A 19265-nucleotide genomic window follows, 5' to 3' on the forward strand; every position below is an offset into this window, starting at 1 on the left:
ACACACACACACACACACACACACACGCACAGAGAGAGAGACAGTGCCGCTATATGTGCTGATGCCTGCATCTTCAGCAAAGGATCTGGAGGAAGCAGGAGAGGAAGGAAGGAGACAGGGAGGAAGCAGGAGAGGAAGGAAGGAGACATGCAGGCAGGAAGCAGGAGAGGAAGGAAGGAGACAGGGAGGCGAGGAACCAGAGCAGGAAGTGAAGCAGGGATGGACACTGTGAATTAAAGATGGAGTGCCGTGATTTTTGTATTTTCTTTCTAGTTTTTCATGTGTTTATTTGAGGTGACAGTACTTCATTAGGCCCCTTGGTGTGGTTGTTATGTCATGTGTTTATGAGGTGATAGTACTTCATTAGACCTTGGTGTGGTTGTTATGTCATGTGTTTATTATGAGGTGACAGTACTCCATTAGAGCCCTTGGTGTGGTTGTTATGTCATGTGTTTATGAGGTGACAGTACTTCATTAGAGCCCTTGGTGTGGTTGTTATGTCATGTGTTTATGAGGTGACAGTACTTCATTAGACCCCTTGGTGTGGTTGTTATGTCATGTGTTTATGAGGTGACAGTACTTCATTAGAGCCCTTGGTGTGGTTGTTATGTCATGTGTTTATGAGGTGACAGTACTTCATTAGGCCCCTTGGTGTGGTTGTTATGTCATGTGTTTATTTGAGCTGACAGTACTTCATTAGAGCCCTTGGTGTGGTTGTTATGTCATGTGTTTATTATGAGGTGACAGTACTCCATTAGAGCCCTTGGTGTGGTTGTTATGTCATGTGTTTATGAGGTGACAGTACTTCATTAGAGCCCTTGTTGTGGTTGTTATGTCATGTGTTTATTATGAGGTGACAGTACTTCATTATGCCCCTTGGTGTGGTTGTTATGTCATGTGTTTATTTGAGGTGACAGTACTTCATTAGAGCCCTTGGTGTGGTTATGTCATGTGTTTATTATGAGGTGACAGTACTTCATTAGAGCCCTTGGTGTGGTTGTTATGTCATGTGTTTATTATGAGGTGACAGTACTTAATTAGAGCCCTTGGTGTGGTTGTTATGGCATGTGTTTATTTGAGGTGACAGCACTTCATTAGAGCCCTTGGTGTGGTTGTTATGTCATGTGTTTATTATGAGGTGACAGTACTTCATTAGAGCCCTTGGTGTGGTTGTTATGTCATGTGTTTATTATGAGGTGACAGTACTTCATTAGAGCCCTTGGTGTGGTTGTTATGTCATGTGTTTATTATGAGGTGACAGTACTTCATTAGAGCCCTTGGTGTGGTTGTTATGTCATGTGTTTATTATGAGGTGACAGTACTTCATTAGAGCCCTTGGTGTGGTTGTTATGTCATGTGTTTATTATGAGGTGACAGTACTTCATTAGACCTTGGTGTGGTTGTTATGTCATGTGTTTATGAAGTGACAGTACTTCATAGACCCCTTGGTGTGGCTGTTATGTCATGTGTTTATGAGGTGACAGCACTTCATTAGGCCCCTTGGAGTGGTTGTTATGTCATGTGTTTATGAGGTGACAGTACTTCATTAGAGCCCTTGGTGTGGTTATGTCATGTGTTTATGAGGTGACAGTACTTCATTAGAGCCCTTGGTGTGGTTGTTATGTCATGTTTTTATGAGGTGACAGTACTTCATTAGGCCCCTTGGTGTGGTTGTTATGTCATGTGTTTATTTGAGGTGACAGTACTTCATTAGAGCCCTTGGTGTGGTTGTTATGTCATGTGTTTATTTGAGGTGACAGTACTTCATTAGAGCCCTTGGTGTGGTTGTTATGTCATGTGTTTATTATGAGGTGACAGTACTTCATTAGAGCCCTTGGTATGGTTGTTATGTCATGTGTTTATGAGGTGACAGTACTTCATTAGAGCCCTTGGTGTGGTTGTTATGTCATGTGTTTATGAGGTGACAGTACTTCATTAGAGCCCTTGGTGTGGTTGTTATGTCATGTGTTTATGAGGTGACAGTACTTCATTAGAGCCCTTGGTGTGGTTGTTATGTCATGTGTTTATGAGGTGACAGTACTTCATTAGGGCCCTTGGTGTGGTTGTTATGTCATGTGTTTATGAGGTGACAGTACTTCATTAGAGCCCATGGTGTGGTTGTTATGTGCAATGATGTCTTCCCTTTTGTATTTAGTGTTTCTTCCTGGAGGCTTAAACCTTGACAGTCAAACGCGCCAATGAAGAAAAACAGTGATATAGTGACATCACACTATCAGCCCCTCCCCTAACCCCTCCCCTTTATCATACAACTTCAGTTCAAGTGGATCACCACCCACCAGGCAAACCAGGCATACTTAATGAACTGGTGGGCGTGTCCACATAAAAATGACATTTTAATACTGTACACTTTTATTTTTAAGTGAAGCAGGGATGGACACTGTGAATTCAAAGTGAAGCAGGGATGGACACTGAATTCAAAGTGAAGCAGGGATGGACACTGAATTCAAAGTGAAGCAGGGATGGACACTGTGAATTCAAAGTGAAGCAGGGATGGGCACTGAATTCAAAGTGAAGCAGGGATGGACACTGTGAATTCAAAGTGAAGCAGGGATGGACACTGAATTCAAAGTGAAGCAGGGATGGGCACTGAATTCAAAGTGAAGCAGGGATGGGCACTGTGAATTCAAAGTGAAGCAGGGATGGACACTGAATTCAAAGTGAAGCAGGGATGGACACTGTGAATTCAAAGTGAAGCAGGGATGGACACTGAATTCAAAGTGAAGCAGGGATGGGCACTGAATTCAAAGTGAAGCAGGGATGGGCACTGAATTCAAAGTGAAGCAGGGATGGACACTGAATTCAAAGTGAAGCAGGGATGGACACTGAATTCAAAGTGAAGCAGGGATGGACACTGAATTCAAAGTGAAGCAGGGATGGGCACTGAATTCAAAGTGAAGCAGGGATGGACACTGTGAATTCAAAGTGAAGCAGGGATGGACACTGAATTCAAAGTGAAGCAGGGATGGGCACAATTAATTCAAAGTGAAGCAGGGATGGACACTGTGAATTCAAAGTGAAGCAGGGATGGACACTGTGAATTCAAAGTGAAGCAGGGATGGGCACTGAATTCAAAGGGAGAGAAAGAGAGGATGGAGTTGAAAGACGATGAAAAGTACATGTTTTAACCACTTGTTATTGTAAGCCCTGTATGCTTCATCTGGTAGAGCTTGACTGTATAGCTTTTATTTTGATTTTAGATGAATGTTAGGTAAGTTGTTTACTTGTTGACGGATGCTATTCATATATAGATGCTTGCTTAACTCGTTGTGCCAAATATGGAGATTTTCTGTCTTCCTCTTCCAAGGCTCATGGAGTGCCAAATACGAGAAAGAGATTCTCAGCTCTCAGTGGTTTATGATTGATGTCTCCCTTGCGCAACACGTGAGTCACCGCTTGACTGTCCTTGAATTCAGGAACTATAGAAATCACATGATCGCTAAAAAACATCTCCCATCCACTCCTATTCTACCAAAAATAAAATGAAAAAATATATGGGGGAAAAAATGTTTTAAAAAAAAATATTGTAATACCGTGAAATACCGCGGTATCCCCCCTATACGGTAGTTAGTTTGATACTGTATCGTACTGTACATGCGTGTGTAATCAAATCATTATCATTTATACAAGCGATTGCAATATCTGATGGAGGCGCTTATTGCCTTATTCTTATGAGAATCATGCAAATGGCTTCATCAATCTAATGGCTTAATCAGAGAGAGAGAGAGAGAGAGAGAGAGAGAGAGAGAGAGAGAGAGAGAGAGAGAGAGAGAGAGAGAGAGAGAGAGAGAGAGAGAGAGAGAGAGAGAGAGAGAGAGAGAGAGAGAGAGAGAGAGAGAGAGAGAGAGAGAGAGAGAGAGAGAGAGAGAGAGAGAGAGAGAGAGAGAGAGAGAGAGAGAGAGAGAGAGAGAGAGAGAGAGAGAGAGAGAGAGAGAGAGAGAGAGAGAGAGAGAGAGAACACAGGCATTGCTTTCACATTTGGAGTGTTGTGTGGTCCTCTGCTGCTAAAATAGATATACAAAAACTCCAGCTAGCAGAAAATAGAGCTGCAAGATTTAGTGCTGAACTGCTCTTTTAAAACCAATGTTGCTATAGGATGCACCACAGTTTAGTATGGCTATAACTGTAGAGGCTAAATTAACTGCTATAGTCCAGAAATGCAATCATTGACGGAAAGCCAGATTTCTACAGAGATCAATTATTTAGTTCAGGTCTAAAGCATAGATCAAACTAAGCTCAGGGTTTTTGGAACTTCCAAAACCAAAGACAGAAACACTTTAAAAAAAATCTGTTATTTATAGAGTCACCCAACAGTGGAACTCATTATCTGTGAACATAAAACAAATCAAAAGTAAATACTTAAAAAAAACATTATTGGGAGAGGTCACACAATTGGACTGATGTGCAAATTTGTACATGATATTGCTTTTGTACATGATATTTAACCTATACATTATCTATTATCTTTGGTATTCTAATTGAACTTAGATTTAGACAGACAATTGACCCATTTTGGACGGGAACCCCTTTTGGTGTTTTAACTAAGTATTATGTTATACTTTAGCTATTGAAAAATAGCAGATCTACAAGCTCATAGCGCGCCACCGAGTGCCGCGCTACCAGCTTGTAGGTCTGCTATTTTTGAAAAATCGTGAAAATGTGGCGCAAATCTTTGAATATATATATTCTTTCAGAGCGAACGTTTTTAAGTCAAATCTTTGCTTCTGGGGGGGTCCCTGGAACAACATATTTTCAAATGTTGGCAGCCAATTACATATAATTTCTGGGGTCCTTGACATGAAATATTGAGAACCACTGATATAGATACAGAAAACAAAAAAGGATTTAGAAGGCATTTTTTTTTTAAATTTCGACGTCAGGTCTAAATGGGTTAAGTGTCAGTTGTTGTTTGTATGTACCGGTATATGGTATTGTATGTTGTTTTTATGTTGTGATGTTCTGCGTGGACCCCAGGAAGACTAGCGACCGTAGCAGTGGAAGATAATGGGCATCCGGATAAAGAATAAAGGCCAGGCAGGCAGACAGACAGACAGACGGAGAAAGTGAGTGCAGAAGTGAGATAGTGGAGGGGGAGGGGTGATGGAACAGAATCCATTAGTAAGTGATACCAGGATTCCTGGCAGAGTGTGTGTGTGACACACACACACACACACACACACACACACTCACACACACACACACACACTCCCTCTCTCTGTCCGTCTCTCTCTGCCTTTCTAAAGTATAGTTTCGCAAACTTAAAGGTATATTCAGTGATTTAACTTAATTCAAATATCACTTGTTTTTTCTTTTTTTCTGGATAATCCTCCCTACTATAGAGTGTGCTGACCATATAAGGAGTTCCTCCCTGTCCCCAGTGAGCCCCTGGGGTCAAAAAACCCTAGTTTCAGTTTTGGTGGCGGGTGGCAAAGCCTTCATCCAATCAGGATGAGAGGGGCCTTCCTCCAATCATGATCGAGTGGGGGCGGGCCTTGGTGCACATGCTGTTGGCCTGTTGCACTTCCCCCCACTGTAGAGCGTGCATGTGCACATTTTGTTACCGGGGCGGACTGGGTGGTTTTCCAAATCCCCCAAATCACTGAATGCTCCTTTTAACTCTTAATTCAAAATTATTCAGCATTTTCCAAACAATTTTTTTTTTTGTGCGGGGGCTTTTCTGCCTTTTATTAGATAAGTGTACAGTAAGCTGACAGGAAATGGGGAAAGTACCAACCTCCAGTGTGGCACGGAGTGCCGCGCTAGCCTACGAGCTTGTATATCTGCTATTTTTTTGAGTAGCCAATGCTAAAATCTGAAATGACACAGATGATTTCCCCGTTTTAATGGGTTTAAGTGCAGATTGCGTTGATATTATATTGTAGTCCTTGGATGCTTTTATTGGTTTATGAACCAAATTGAAACCTCAGTGACTTCTTAACCACGCAGTAATAGCAGTGTTATTCTGGTAAAGTTCAGTGACATTTTAATCGACTTTTGTCGTTAAAATATAATGAACTTGAAATGGTTCGTATGAACAATATTATGACACCGTTATGACCATTTAACCTTAATATTTCACCTGATCCTAAAACCTAAGACCTACTGTAAAAAACACACTGAATTATTAACAGGGTGTCTGCAATGTCCTTACGCAACCTCTTAAGTAGTCCTAAATTCATATCGATTTAAAATAAAATAAAACTTAAAATATTGAAGTAGTCCTAAATTCATATTGATACCTCTTGAGCCCCATTGCCCTGAACAGCACTCCATAAATCAATAGAGACCTAATCAATCTGCAATTTCAATGTCGATTCTGCAGATTTTCCCCCTGGACTTGGGGCTTAACAGGTGTTTAATCAGCGGAAGGTGTTTAATCAGCGCCCAATTACAGCGAGAGGAGGAGCAAAAAGTTGTATACGAGCAGCAGCCGACATGTCTTAGGCCTCACTCAGACCTTTACTGCATTGCTGTCCAGACAGTGGCCTTGTGGTTAGAGTGTCCGCCCTGAAACTGGGAGGTCGGGGTTCGATCCCCGGCCGGGTCATACCAAAGACTGTAAAAATGGGACCCAGTGCCTCCCTGCTTGGCACTCAGCATCAATGGGTTGGATTGGGGGTCAAATCAACTAATGATTCCCGAGCGCGGCGCACGCTGCAGCTCACCGCTCCAAGAGATGGGTCAAATGCGGAGAACAAATTTCACTGCGGTAACGTCTGTGACTAATCGTACGACTTTGACTTTGACTTTGTATACTTGTTGGATGAATGTTGTGTAGTGTCATGGCCGCCCCAATGCATTTCCAATGGAAGTCACATGGTTTGTAGTCCACATTTTGGACTACAAGCTGTTGTATGGCTTTCGGCTGTGTTTCGACTGCGCCCCTCCCCCTCATACAACACAAATGTTGTGTCAAACCATGTGACTCCCATTGGAAATGCATTGGGGCGGCCATGACACTACACAACATTCATCCAACAAGCATACAGCAATGCAGTAAAGGTCTGAGTGAGGCCTAAGTTTTCACCACAATCGGTAATAATATGTCGGGCGCCATGCGATCAGAAACCACTATTTACATCTGAACGTCGGGATTGGACTAAAAAACAACAACTTTGGAGTATTTTTCGGAGAAAACAAGCAGCAAAGACACGTCAATGAGCGGATCCTTATATATGGGGTGCGTTGCGCATTGATCCTCATGATGGGAAGAATGTATAGGCGCTGTCTAGCAACCTGGACAGCACGAAAGCAGTGGTGGAAAGTAACTAAGTACTTTTACTTAAGTACTGTACTTAAGTACAATTTTGAGTATTTCCAATTTCCAGTACTTTTACTTCTATACTCCACTACATCTCGGAGCCAACATTTGTACTTTTAATTCACTACAATCATTTGAAATAGTTACTAGTTACTTTGGGCGATTTAAATTTTGATTAGAAAATATACATTAACCACTTCAACCCTATACATTTCGGCTATTTTCAATAGATTTTGTACACATTTTGAACTTGTGAAATGGGACATTCTGCAATATGAATACTTTTACTTTTAGTACTTTAAGTACATTTTCAATTCCGTACTTTTACTTGTAACGAAGTCGTTCTAAATTGCAGTATTGGTACTTTTATTTAAGTAAAACAATTGAGTACTTTTCCCACCACTGCACAAAAGTGCCCAGTGATGGTTGGAGGTGGACTGACAGCACCAGTACTGGCATACAATAAGGCCTCACTCAGACCTTTGCAGCATTGCTGCATGCTTGTTGTATGAATGCTGTGAGTGTCATGGCCGCCCCAATGCATTTCCAATGGAAGTCACATGGTTTGAGGACTACATTTTGGACTACAAGCTGTTGTATGGCTTTCGGCTGTGTTTCGACTGCGCCCCTCCCCCTCATACAACACAAGTGTTGTGTCAGACCATGTGACTCCCATTGGAAATGCATTGGGGCAAGCTGTGTCACACCCTTTGTATACAGCAATCTGTTGTAAAGGTCTGAGTGAGGCCTAAGCCTGCGGAAAGCTCCATTGCAGCCTTTTTGACTCAGCCATCCTACTGTACATACATCCATCCATCCACCGCTTATCCGTAGTCTGGTCGCGGGGGGCAACAGCTCCACCAAGAGAGCTCCAGACTTCCCTCTCCTAGAGCAACATTAGTAACTTAATTCTGCATCCTACTGTCATCCTACTGTACATACATCCATCCATCCACCGCTTATCCGTAGTCTGGTCGCGGGGGGCAACAGCTCCACCAAGAGAGCTCCAGACTTCCCTCTCCTAGAGCAACATTAGTAACTTCACTCTGCAGGATCCCGAGGCGTTCCCGGGGCAGATTGTGGAGATATAATCCCTCCATCTCAACACCAAGGTTATAATAGTTAACTAAAACTAACTAAAAAATGAAAACTAGAATTAAAAAAAACATTTTAGTTAACTGAAACTAAATAAAAACTAAAAATAAATTAAAAACGATAACTAAACTGAAATTGTATTGTGTGTTCACAAAACTAACTGTAATTATAGAAAAAATACCCTTAGTTATAGTTTTAGTTTTTATAGTTTTAGTTATAGTTTTTTAGTTTAAAAAACTAAAACTAAATTATAACTAAACTAAAACTAAACTAAAACTAAGCATTTCACCAAAATAAAAACTAAATAAAAACTAGCAAACCCGCTCTAAAAACTAACTAAAACTAACTGAATTAGGAAAAAAAAGCCAAAACTAACTAAAACTAAACTATAATGAAAAAAACAAAACCATTATAACCTTGCTCAACACACAACTCGTGCTGTACATGTTTGCTGTATCTGTAGGATGTGTGCTGTAATTTTTCATGCTGTGTACTTAAAGTATAAGCTAGAGTAAAGTATAAGCTATAGTGTAAAGTTTAAGTTTATATAGGGACGTGCTGCCATTTGTTTAGCTGACCTTTTTTTATCCTGTTTCAGTGTTAGTTAGGGAGACTAGAATGGTGTCTCTGTTTGACCTGGTGTAGCTTAGTTACAGTAATTAAAGCTGTGGGTAGGGCATAGATTATCGCTATTCTCTGTCTCGCCCCTATTGCAATAGACGTCGTAATAACACAAGTAATGCTGTATTCTGTTCACATCTACTGTTCATTATGTAATGTTGTGTTCTGGTGGTGTACCATTTTGTTAACTTTAATGTAAGTTTGTTTAACTAGTTGTTACATGTCTCTGTGACAGTGGCATCGCAGTAGAATACTTGGTGTTCATTTACAAATACCGGTAACACAGGATTTTGCTCGACAAATTTGTAGTGGAGCTAATCTAAGATAACTCTCAAGTGACTTAAATTCGGATACAAAACACTTTAATTGCCCGGAGTTATTTAATCCATTACATTATAGCGCCCATTCGATTTATAAACACGGACCCCTTTTCCGGACGGACCGGCGGAAGTTGTTGATATGTGTGTAGCAGCTAACAATAGCCACACCACTCTAGAGTCGATCGACAACAACGGGAGACAAGAATAAATCTATCGAGACTAGCGACTGGACCGCCGTCTAACACAGGATCTTTTTTCATAAAAAGACGGGATGATTTAGATCGCGAGTTATGAACGTTTTAAGATTTTCGTTTTCATCAGCTAAACAGGGGAGGGAGTTTTTCGATGACGTCTCACTCTTGCGCGTCACCGAGGATTGCCCAGGAGGCGCGCCTGGGCTATAGAGCCATGCAATCCGTTCTCAATCAATAATCTTCGTCTTTTGGACAATACTTCGTCCTGGGCGTCGGGCGTTACTAATAGAAAGGACAAAGTACTTCGTCCTGGGCGATGGGAGTGTTAACGGCTAAAAAAAAATCACATTCAGTATTTTTTGAGAGGCGATGGGTGGCAATGTCTCAGGAGGGGGTAGAGTGGTCCGGTAGAGCGGTTGGATTGGAACCGTGAGGTTCCCGGTTCGATCCCTGTGGGCTCCCCCAGAGTTCAAGTGTGAGGTTGGTGCCTTGCATGGTTTCCTTTCCACCGCCATCCGTGTATGAATGTGCGTGTGAATGTAATAAAAAGCCCTTTGGATGCAGCATTGTCTTCAATCTCTTCATCAGACGGGAAAAAGAAACCAAATTTCCTCATGGACTGGATGTCCTCACAAAAATAGAAGTCGGTGAGCAATGAGCACGCATAATCACACCCTTGTGCGTGTGTGTGCACGTGTGCGTGTGTGTGTGTGTGTGTGTGTCTGGCACCGAGCGGAGCCATCAGAGTGTCATAATGTCCAATCAGCACATGGATTGAGGTCATGGCGGCTCTGGGCCGGTTAAGTGGAAGAATGGCGGTGTTTGTTCGGTGTGTGTGTGTGTGTGTGTGTGTGTGTGTGTGTGTGTGTGTGTGTGTGTGTGTGTGTGTGTGTGTGTGTGTGTGTGTGTGTGTGTGTGTGTGTGTGTGTGTGTGTGTGTGTGTGTGTGTGTGTGTGTGTGTGTGTGTGTGTGTGACACAGACACTCTGGAATAACAATAAACCCCATGGTGATCTGATGGCCTTATATAGACACTCACACACTGTTCATCAAAGCCAAACCTTTCACATGAGCACGAGTGGAACGGAAACATGATGGTGTAGATTATATGAGGAGGACGTTGATCTTCCACCGTAGTCTGATTTGCAGTGGCGTGCACAGACATTTAGAGGGGCAGGTGCTCAAGTTAAAAAAGGGCAACTTGTGCAGCGCGTGGAACCGGCCGGTTGCCTTAATCCATTTTGGGCGGGAACCCCTTTTGGTGTTAGCATTATGTTATGCTTTAGCTATTGAAAAATAGCAGATCTACAAGCTCATAGCGCGCCACCGAGTGGCGCGCTACGAGCTTGTAGGTCTGCTATTTTTGAAAAATCAAAAAAGGGCACATTGCCAAAAGGGCAGGGGGTGCTCTAGCACCCCCTAGTGTCTATCTGTGCACGCCACTGCTGATTTGAAAACTCAACCCTCTTCAGACTCCATCTTAGCCCGTGGCACTTTCCCTATAGCCTCGACGACCTTACAGGCGCATATACAAAAGGCTCAACTTATTTAACCCATTTAGGACTGACGTCGAAATTTAAAAAAATGTCTTCTAAATGATGACAATTTTCTGAAAAACCACATGTTTCTGTATCAGTGGTGCTCAATATTTCATGTCAAGGACCCCACAAATTATATGTAATTGGCCACCGACCCCCCCATTTACCAGGGACCATCCGGGGATCAGTACTTGGTCCCCTCCTTTTTGTTCGATCTAGACCAGATCTCATCGCTGCAGTGAGCTTGTATAAATTTGCTATTTTCTGGATGGGAACCCCTGTTGGTGTTCTAAGCATTAACGTATGTTATACTTTATTTATTGAAAAATAGCAGATCTACAAGCTCATAGCGCGGCATCGAGTGCCGCGCTACGAACTTGTAGACTTGTAGATATTCTTTCAGAGCGAACGTTTTTAACTCAAATCTTTGCTTCTGGGGAGGTCCCTGGAACAACATATTTTCAGATGGGGGTCGGCGGCCAATTATATATATTTTTGGGGGTCCTTGACATGAAAATGTTTGAGAACGACTGACATAGAAACATAGGGTTTTTCAGAAAACTGTCAGGATTCATAAGGCATTTGTAGAATCGTCCTCAGGTCCTCAGGTATACGTCCCCAGAATATGGTTCTGTTGTTCAAGTTGTGAAATTGATGAATGAAAGCCGTGGGGAGGGAATGGAATACAATGAAGAATAGAAACGAGCAAAGAACTCTCTCTCTTTCTCTTTCTCTTTCTCTCTCTCGCTCTCTCTCTCTCTCTCTCTCTCTCTCTCTCTCTCTTTCTCTCTCTTTCTCTCTCTCTCTCTCTCTCTCTCTCTCTCTCTCTCTCTCTCTTTCTCTCTCTCTCTCTCTCTCTCTCTCTCTCTCTCTCTCTCTCTCTCTTTCTCTCTCTCTCTCTTTCTCTGTCTCTCTCCTCTCTCCTCTCTCTCTCTCTCTCTCTCTCTCTCTCTCTCTCTCTCTCTCTCTTTCTCTCTCTCTCTCTCTCTCTCTCTCTCTCTCTCTCTCTCTCTCTCTCTCTCTCTCTCTCTCTCTCTCTCTCTCTCTCTCTCTGTGTTTGTCCCAGGACTGTTTCCAGTCCTTCCCATTGACACCATTGTGTCATTCCCACTCCTCCGTGTCATTTCTCATCTCTCACTCCCCTCATTCCTGACGAGGCTTATGGAGTTGACGTCGTCGTTTAGTGCAGGGACAATGACGCGCTCGTTCAGTAACCGTTCCTTAATTCAAGCCTCTGACTAATTTAACCATCTGATAGCGTGCGTGCGTGCGTGCGTGCGTGCGTGCGTGCGTGCGTGCGTGCGTGCGTGCGTGTTTTCCAGTGTGGTATACCGAAGGTCCAGTGTCACCGAGAGGCACGTTGTGAGCTTGTAGATCAGCTATTTAACCCCTTTTGGTATTATGTTATACTTTAGCTATTGAAAAATAGCAGATCTACAAGCTCATAGCGCGGCACCGAGTGCCGCGCTATGAGCTTGTAGGTCTGCTATTTTTTTGAAATCGCGAAAATGTAGTGCAGATCTTTGAATATATATTCTTTCAGAGCGAACGTTTTTAACTCAAATCTTTGCTTCTGGGGGGGTCGCTGGAACAATATACTTTGAGATGGGGATCGGCGGCCAAATGCAGATAATTCTAGGGGTCCTTGACATGAAATAGTTCATATAGAAACATGAGGTTTTTCAGAAAACTGTCAGGATTTAGAAGACATTATGCCTAACAAAGATGTCACTGGTAGACAATAGCAGACATCCATCTGCTATTTTCATTTAATTTTCTATTTGTTTTTAACTTGTGAAATAGGACATTCTACATAACGAGTACTTTCTACTGTTGGTATATACTTCAGTCTTTTGCTCAAGTACATTTTGAATTCCGGACTTTCTACTTCTTGTATTTCTACATTGCAGTATTTAAACTTTGACTTCCAGTAAGTAAAACATGCGAGTAGTGTTTTCCTCCACTGGCGTTAACCCATTCTGAACGGGAATCCCTTCTGGTGTTTTACACTTTAGCTATTGAAAAATAGCAGATCTACAAGCTCATAGCGTGGTTTTTTGAAAAATCGTTAAAACGTGGCACAAATCGAATATATATTCTTTCAGAGCGAACGTTTTTAACACAAATCTTTGCTTCTTGGGGAGGTCCCTGGAACAACATGTTTTCAGATGGGGTTTCGGCGGCCAATTACATAGATCTTTGGGGGTCCTTGACATGAAAATGTTTGAGAACAACTGACAGAAACGTGGGGTTTTTCCAGAAAACACATTTGTAGAATGGTCCTCAGGTCTAAACGGGTTAACAGGGCTGAGCGGCGTTGCTTTGACGAGTACTGTAGCTGAGTGACATTTAGGTGACATTCTCTCTGCCACCTCCCGGGGCAGAAGGAGACGGCCTCAAACACAGCCAATGAAAGCACTGGAGCAGGGCTGCAGCATGAAAGTGTTGATTTTAACGGGAAGTTAATTTAGTTTTAGTCATAGTCTTTTGAATTAAATGTCATTTCTTCTAGATATTTTTTGGTCTTTTTTTCTTTTTTATTGATATATTAACAGTAGCAGCAAAGGTCGTCGAGATCGGGACTCGAACCCCTGCCTAGCGGTCCAGGCACCTAGGCGTGGTAATCCAGCCTAGGTGCCTGGACCGCTTAGCCTCGGAAACCCAGACGTTTTTTTTTCCAGGGAGAAAAAAAAAGTCTGGGTCCGAGTCCACTTCAATTCGGCATAGAGTAGCGCAAACATCTCTCACTCTCTGCTGATTTCTGATCGTCTGCACCTTTGTTAAATTGACACACACGCACACTCCTCTCTCTCTCTGTCGCTCTAATTAATTAGTCTCATGTCCAGCAGCTGTGCACAGTTTCTGCCGGCGGATCCTGCCGGGAGCTGCCTATGCCATAGAAAGCATAGGTGAGTTCCAGGCTAGGACCGCTAGGCCGGCCCAGGCCTCGTTTTAGTTATCTGAAGTGTTTGGCAAACAGTGGTGGTCTAGATACGCATTCCGAGAAGAATAGGAGATAGAAATGACGTCATATGCTAGCTAACGAAGTCTATGGACTTTTAATGATGTAAAAAAAACAGCACACCATGTGGCAGCCATGTCTATTGACTTTTAAGCCCTCATTTAGACTGCAGTCACATCCAGTCAAATCTGATTCAAATCAGATTTTTTTTCTCTCAAATCTCATTTTTTGGCCAGACCGTTGCGAGTGACCAGATGGGATCTGTCACAGATCTGTGTGTTCAGACTGGCAGCCAAATCCAGCCTGAGTCAGATCTGTGCCACATCGTACGTCCAGATTGGAATCTGATTTGTTTAAATAAGTCTAAACACAAACAAGTCACATGGAATCTGATTTCGATCAGATTACTGCGTTCAGACTGAGACAGATCTCCTGAACCCATTTAGGCCTGACATCGAAATAAAAAAAAGTCTTCTAAATGATGACAAATTTCTGAAAAACCCTATGTTTCTGTATCAGTGGTGCTCAATATTTCATGTCAAGGACCCCAAAAATGATATGTAATTGGCCGCCGACCCCCCATCTGAAAATGTGTTGTTCCAGGGACCTCCTAGAAGCAAAGATTTGAGTTCAAAACTTAAAAAAAAAAATAGCAGACCTACAAGCTCGTAGCGCAGCACCGGGTGCCGCGCTACGAGCTTGTAGATCTGCTAACGGCTGAAGCATAACATAATGCTTAAAACACCAAAAAGGGTTCCCGCCCAAAATGGGTTAAAGAAGCGAGGCGCGCCTCAACTTCACACGAGTTGTTGATGTTGTTATAATCGTAAAACAAAAGCCTTAAACCTTTTTCTTTTCTCAGGCATGACGAGACACGCCTCCTCCGCCGTCTCCAGCCCCAGCGACAGCGGCTCCACCCCGAGCAGCAGCGACAGCGGCTCCAGCCCCTCCCCCAGCACCCCGCAGAAGCTGCTCCCAGCATGCACCTCTCCGTTCGGGCCGCGGCTGCTTCGAGCCACTCCTCCTCCTACTCCTCCCAGCTCCTCCTCCTCCTCCTCCTCCTCGGTGACGCAGCGGCCCCAGCCGGAGGGCTCCGACCATCGCTACGGCAACAGCAACAGCACGCCAAGGCCTTCCGCCAAGCTGGGGGGGCACGGGCCCTGCGGCCACCGTGTGCCCGCCAAGATGGAGAGAATTAAGGTGTGTGATTGTCTCCACCAGGCCGAAGGCATGGGGAGAGAATATGTTTTGCACTCCGTCCGTCCGTCCGTGTGTGTGTGTGTGTGTGTCCGTCCGTCCGTCCGTCCGTCCTTCCGTCTGTGAACAGCTAATCTCCGGCACCGTTAACCCGGTCGATGCCAAATTTTGCACACACACTCCCTGGATGCCAACGATGAACCTCTGCCCCAAAATTTCCAGAACGGCCTGTTATAGCGCCACCAGGAGACCGCTTTGTGCAAAACAAGTTTTTGGACAGTACACCTACAGATTTTGTCCAAACATCACGCAAATTGGTACACAGTCTCTCTAGAGCCATTCAACGACACGGGTCTTTCAGATTTCTCAGACTCCATCCTGATTGGCTAAGATTGGCTTCCAAAGTTTGCAGGAGTGCTCAGTTTCAAACAAAATGCTGCAAATCATGAACACATCGTGTGATTTCCGTGATATTGTGCAAGCACATTCCCACTAGGCCGAGGAAGAAATGCCACATGAACATTTTCAACTCAGCCTCATGGTGGCGCTATAACTGGCCGAAAAGTGTTTTTACCTCTAAATGCATGGATCTGTGGATAACTTTGTATGCCAACGGCTTAGAGGCCAAGGAAAAACCTTTGCCTGGAATTTCTCACATCTGCTCTTTATAGCGCCACCAGGAGGCCAACATATGTAAAACACATTTTCTAATATTACTCCTTCAGATTTTATCCAAATTTCACGCAAATCGGTACACATGCTCTTCATAGTCATGTGATCAAGACGGGTTTGTTTGATTTCTCATAATCCACCCTCATTGGATACGATTGGCTTCTAAACTTTTCAAGAGTAGCCCGCTTTGTACCCATTTTGTACAAATCGCCACAACTACTCAACGCAGCGTCCGATTGTGGTGAAACTGTGCATGCATATTCCCACTAGGCTTTGGAAGAAATGCCACTTGACAGTTTTCAAATCAGCCTCATGGTGGCACTACAACAGGCCAAGCCGCGTCACACACACACACACACACACACACACACACACACACACACACACACACACACACACACACACACACACACACACACACGTTTATTGCTCCTAAACATTTTGCCAAACATCACACACACACTCCTATCCTCCTGGTGGAGACCTGTGCCCAGAAGGGCACTTTTTCTAGTTTGATTTGGTTTGGTTTGATTTGGTTTGATTTGATTTGATTTGATTTGATTTGATTTGATTTGATTTGATTTGATTTGATTTGATTTGATTTGAAAGTAATAACCGGTGGTGTAAGGTAACTAATAAGGGTGTAACAATATAGTAACTGCATCAGAAAAAAACCCAATTTTAATTTCAAGTATATCGAAATGAAAACAGCAACATTGACTATGTATCGTATCATAACGTTTTGCAATGCAAATAATCGGTATTGAATCGTTTTGCTATGCAAATAATCGATTGTATCAATACTACATTTTTGTATTTAGCAATTTTTAGAAGAAAAAAGAAAAAGAGGGGTTTAATTACCTAGTTTAAAATAATGTCAATGTATTTTAAATAATTACTGTATCGATTTCAAATCATTGTATCGTATCGCCATAATGAACCAATATCGTCCATGTATCGTATCGTCAACCATGTATCGTGATACATATCGTATCGCTGTTAAAATGTATCGTTACACCCCTAGTAACTAAGTACATGCAAGTACTGTTCTTAAGTACAATTTCGAGGAAGGAAACATTTCTGAGGAAAATATTGCCAAATTGGCCTTAAAAATGCCTTATCGCAATAATAACGTGACCATCAATGGCTTTGTACTCGCAGAGAAGCCAGTCTGCCTGTCTCTGTCTCTTCGGGAGCGTCAGCTGTTAGTGGGGAGGTGGGGCTTACCATCTACAGTACTTTCACCATGCAGCAAAAACAAAAATGAAAAATAAAACAATTCAGCAGAAGAACCGGAAGAACGCCTACTGAGTTTGCCACTCCATTTCCCACTGACTTTATGCATGTGCATACTCTCTATTGTGCATCTCTAATTAACCCATTTTGACCTGAGATCAGATTCTAAAAAGGTCTTCTACATCCTGACAGTTTTCTGAAAAAGCTATGTTTCTTCGATTTTTCAAAAATAGCAGACCTACAAGCTCGTTGTGCGCCACTCGGTGGCGCGCTATGAGCTTGTAGATCTGCTATTTTTCAATAGCTAAAGCATAACATAATGCTAACACCAAAAGGGGTTCCCGCCCAAAATGGGTTAATAATAAAAATCACACCCGTGTGAAGTGAGGGGCGCTAATATATTAAAGTCTAACTCATGTTGATTAGGTGATGTTTAGGTGATGTAAACCAAACGGTGCCAAAACAAACATTAAATTCTCTTTATTGTTAATGCCATTTAATGTTTGTTAGGGACAATAAGATGACGTACATTTTCCCTTCATTGTCAATGGCGGGCGTTTTTAAAACAAACATTGAACTAAAAACAAACATTAAACCTGTATATAGGAGGGGCTATAGCGCCCCTCAATAATCATACAATTCCCCAACATTTTCCCAAACCCTCCATCCTGTGTTGTGAGCTGGTAGATCGCTTTTTTTCTCTAAAGTAGTGGTTTTCAACCAGTGGTCCGGGGACCACCAGTGGTCCTTGAGGGGGTTCCAGGTGGTCCCCAGCTGTAAATGATGGAGAGCTGGTAACCAAGAGTTACTCCCAAGAGTTCAATTATTGTTAAACATCTGCATTACTTAATTTACAAGAAGTCTACACAATTAAAGAATGTAGAATAGTTGTCCTCAACGTTCTCTCTCCTGTGGTACCAACATCAATACAGCATGGAATTGTGGACACAATCTTATCCAACGACAACAAAATATTCAACGTTTTTGGGTCTGTGAGGCTGAACCTCATCAAATGGTGGTCCGTGGCTCAAATAGAGAATAAATAATTGGCCTTTATACAAAAATGGTTGAAAACCACTGCTCTAAAGCCCTTTCCCAATTGCAGGGCGGCAGCCAGAGGCTATATGACTATTTGCGGTGTCCTCCTTGGCATGGAGTCTGGACAAGTTTGGGAATCCGTTTACTCCGATAATCTTTGCACTTTGTAAGTCACTCTTGTCTGGGTAAATGCCCAGGATGTAAATTGTACGTCTCGGGGCGACCAGACGGAGCAGGTCGATTCTACCCAGAGGTCAGTGTTAAAGGTATATTCAGTGATTTCACTTAATTCAAATATCACTTATTTTTTCTTATTTTTTGGATAATCCTCCCTACTATAAAGTGTGCTGACCATATAAGGAGTTCCTCCCTGTCCCCAGTGAGCCCCTGGAGTCAAAAAACCCTAGTTTCGGTTTGGGCTTTGGGTGGCAAAGCCTTCATCCAATCAGGATGAGAGGGGCCTTCCTCCAATCATGATTGAGTGGGGCGGGCCTTGGTGCACGTGCTGTTGGTCTGTTGTACTTCCCCCACTGTAGAGCGTGTATACGTGCACATCTTGTTACCGGGTGGACCGGGGTTTTTTCCAAATCACCCAAATCACTGAATGCTCCTTTAAGTGAAAGTGACGGTGAAGCACAGGTGGCGTCTCTCTCGACTCGGAGCATGAGTTTTCTTCACCTCTACAATCGAGTCAAATCAATCCAATCCATATTACCAGTATTTCTACAGGACTTCTTACAAGTCTCCTTCACAGTGGTATTGAGTAGAGCCTATGGGACGCGTACCATTTTCGGGGTTTCTGAATTAGGAAGAACTTCCGTCATGTTGTTGTTGTATAGTCACTGGTTTGTAGTCACTCATCAGGCACCGGAAACCACCTTCCGTGACCAGGATTACCATTACCACTTTTGGACAAAAATAGCAGATCTACAAGCTATCAACGCGTCGCGCTGCGACGCGTTGAGAGCTTGTAGATCAGCTATTTTCGGGGCGCAACCCAGCACTCTTTAGCTAGTGGAGATGCGGTGTAACGACATGGATTTCTAAACATATTTGTTCAACGCAAAACACTGTGTTCCAAGTTCAGGAGACTTCGGGGAAAAAAGCAATTCTC

General features: G+C 43.0%; 1 protein-coding gene across 2 annotated transcripts in view; it reads left to right on the forward strand.

Moving 5' to 3' along the window:
* nacad (NAC alpha domain containing) overlaps nt 1-19265 on the forward strand; it is a 69584-nt gene that overhangs the window by 16386 nt on the left and 33933 nt on the right. For both annotated transcript variants that reach the window (XM_079504721.1, XM_079504722.1), the window contains one exon: nt 14871-15208. In XM_079504721.1, the coding sequence (XP_079360847.1) occupies nt 14871-15208 (338 nt within the window). The remainder of the gene's footprint in view (nt 1-14870; nt 15209-19265) is intronic.

This window comes from Electrona antarctica (assembly GCF_951216825.1).
Source record: "Electrona antarctica genome assembly, chromosome: 6".
Classification (NCBI taxonomy): Eukaryota; Metazoa; Chordata; class Actinopteri; order Myctophiformes; family Myctophidae; genus Electrona; species Electrona antarctica.